Source organism: Polyodon spathula, chromosome 25, assembly GCF_017654505.1.
Source record: "Polyodon spathula isolate WHYD16114869_AA chromosome 25, ASM1765450v1, whole genome shotgun sequence".
Classification (NCBI taxonomy): domain Eukaryota; kingdom Metazoa; phylum Chordata; class Actinopteri; order Acipenseriformes; family Polyodontidae; genus Polyodon; species Polyodon spathula.
In genome coordinates this window covers 19,541,602-19,544,206 of record NC_054558.1, presented here as the reverse complement: position 1 = coordinate 19,544,206, position 2,605 = coordinate 19,541,602, and the positions used below count along the sequence as shown (strand labels likewise).

General features: G+C 40.5%; 1 protein-coding gene across 1 annotated transcript; it reads right to left on the bottom strand.

The window, feature by feature from the left end:
• Positions 1 to 588: 588 nt before the first annotated feature.
• LOC121300325 (hydroxycarboxylic acid receptor 3-like) lies at positions 589 to 2,164 on the bottom strand. The gene has a single exon (XM_041228855.1). The coding sequence runs from the start codon at positions 1,724 to 1,726 to the stop codon at positions 737 to 739; it is 990 nt and encodes a 329-aa protein (XP_041084789.1). The 5' UTR covers positions 1,727 to 2,164; the 3' UTR covers positions 589 to 736.
• Positions 2,165 to 2,605: the final 441 nt, after the last annotated feature.

Here is a 2,605-nt window from a genome sequence, read left to right as displayed (position 1 = left end):
AGCAAGCAGATAACTTACCCAAAAAACACAGTCTTTGTGTACATTTGGTAGCTTGCTTTGCTATGGGTGGTATTTTAAAGTGTCCAGTTTCACCAAAAAAACAAAACATTCTTTGACAAAGGGATTCACAATACAATAATGGTACAAATCAAAATTACTTTTAGTAATTTATTCTATAATTGTTAGAGTTCAGATACGTACTGTTAAATTAATAACTGCACTGCTGTACGAAAGCTTTTTATTGAACAACATCTATATGACCATTATTTTTACACTATTTACAAGAAAAGACCCTTTTTGAAGTACTTAGATTAGTAAGTTAACGAGTTACAGTACATTTAAAATGTTGGTTTCAAATGCTTTCCAATTTGATGCATTTCTATGTCTCTATTTCAATCATTCTACACACTGCATTCACTATAAACTTACATTTCAATTGGTTTAATCATTTCTGTTGGAGTCTTTATCATATTTTTTTTACTACACATTTATCAGGAAAAAGAACAGATTTAATGAGAAAATAATAAACTATTATAAATCACAACCACCCAGAAATAAGATTAAACAAGTACATTAAAATATGCATTTGTTTTTAATTAAACATAACCTACAAGCTTATATTACCTTATTGTGCTACAACACGTACCTTCACAATAGCTATATTAAAAGAATTACATTCTCTGCACCCCCAGTTCACGCACAAACGCTTTCGTCATTGTGAAGGAATCCTTGCTGTCTAACTAGTGGTGTGTGTAGTTGAGGTTGAGTTGGTCCCTGGTTCTGTTGACTGATCGCCATCCTCTGCAGATGTTCGACCCATAAGTCGGTTGAAAACTGTTTTAAACTCCTTGCTGAATACAGGGCTTGAGAAGTAATACACCACTGGGTTCAGCAAGCTGTTGAAGTAAGTGAAGCAAACCGTGGTATAGAAAGCCAGGTTGGCTTCCCTGAAATAACTGCAGTCTGAATACTGAGACTTTAGGATAAAGACCGCTACTCTGGACATACTGCTGGGGATGAAGCAAATGGTGAAAACAAGGGCAACCGCCATTATAAAGTGTACAGCTCTCTTGATTTTGCCAGTCTTATCTATTGTACTGCTTCTCAACTTCCAGGTTATGCGGGCTGTAGAGTACGTGATAATGCACACGGGCACGAGGAACTGGAGCACGTAGTAAGTGTTGTGCCAGACTGCTAATGGGTTAGTGCCGGGGCAGATGTTGAAGCTCTCGCATTGCGTTCTGTTGTTCTGCAGAAACAGGTGAGGTTCAAAGAGGAGGTAAGCGGTCATTGCGACGATGAGCCCCCACAGGCCACACGAAACGCACAGCGCGTACCACAAATTCATCTTGTTGATTATATTGTGAGGGTGGATGATCTTTAGGTAGCGGTCCACTGCAACGGCAGTAAGGAAGAAGATGCTGGCAGACCTGTTTGCAGCCAGCATGAACAGCAGTATCCTGCAAGGGGCATCTCCATAGATCCAGTTCTTCATTCTTATGTAGTAATCAACGCGGAAGGGAAGGCAAAATATGATGACTGTGTCTGCCACTGCCAGATTCAGCAGGTAAACGCTGTTCGGTTTCCAGGTTTTCATTAGAAAAAAGAACATCCACAAGCCAATTACATTGCCTATGGTACCAAATATAAACACAAATAAAAGCACAGGTGGCAGGGTGACGTCTAAGATTGGCTCTGGAAATGCACAGCACGACTGGTTTTCCATCGCTGAACCGAATTAAGGCAAATGGTACCTGCAGAGCTGTCCTGTGCCTGCTGAATGGGAAGCTGTGTGTTGTGCTTGTGGTTGACAGTTCTCTTGCTGGAGTCTTTTTATGCTGCACTGCTTGTCTATGCAGAAGTGCACAGGCCTATTAGTGGTTCATGGAAATGGGAATGACCTCAAAGAGCAAATGAAAGACAAAAGAACTTGTGTTTCTTGTTCCCTGATGGTGATTGGGGGGGGGGAGGGGGGGAATCTGGAATCCCAGAGTAGTTATTCAAGCTTCTGGGATAGTGTGCATTTGACTTTGTATTGACAAAGTGTCTGATAGTGGCTCTTCTTTTCTTTTGCCATTTTATAATCTAAGTATTTGCATGTAATTCAAAACCGTGTGTTCCCACTCCAGTAAATTGTGATGTCGTCACAGTTCCAGGATGTTTGTTGTTGTCCTTTTATTACCTTACTGCTGCAATTTCACTGCATTATAAACACAGACTGTGCCTGCCTTCCAAGCACTGAACGCTTTCTAGTTACCTCTGCTCAACCTAATAAATCAAGTTCGACTGTGTTTATTAGGAATTTGCTAAATACAGTAATAAATAAAAACAGCAGTACATCAAAATAGCTTTTTCCAAATGTAATATTCCCCTGAATGCTGAGCTTTACAATACACATGCGGCTGTTTACTTAATTGCGATCTACTATGCTTGATCTAAGCTAAGCTATGTTGCAGCAAACTGTCACAAGCGGTGTGCACTCGCGGTGCGAGATGTGTCTCTGTCTGATGTACCCTCTGCTGCTGCATCTGCTTCCTTGTGCAGCATGGATCTCATAACAGCTATGTAATACTTTTTGAGTGTCGGGCTGGAGAAGTAATAAAGA

Bases quoted from the DNA above. Each gene is read 5' to 3' on its own strand.
- LOC121300325 (XM_041228855.1), bottom strand. From the start codon at position 1,726: ATGGAAAACCAGTCGTGCTGTGCATTTCCAGAGCCAATCTTAGACGTC.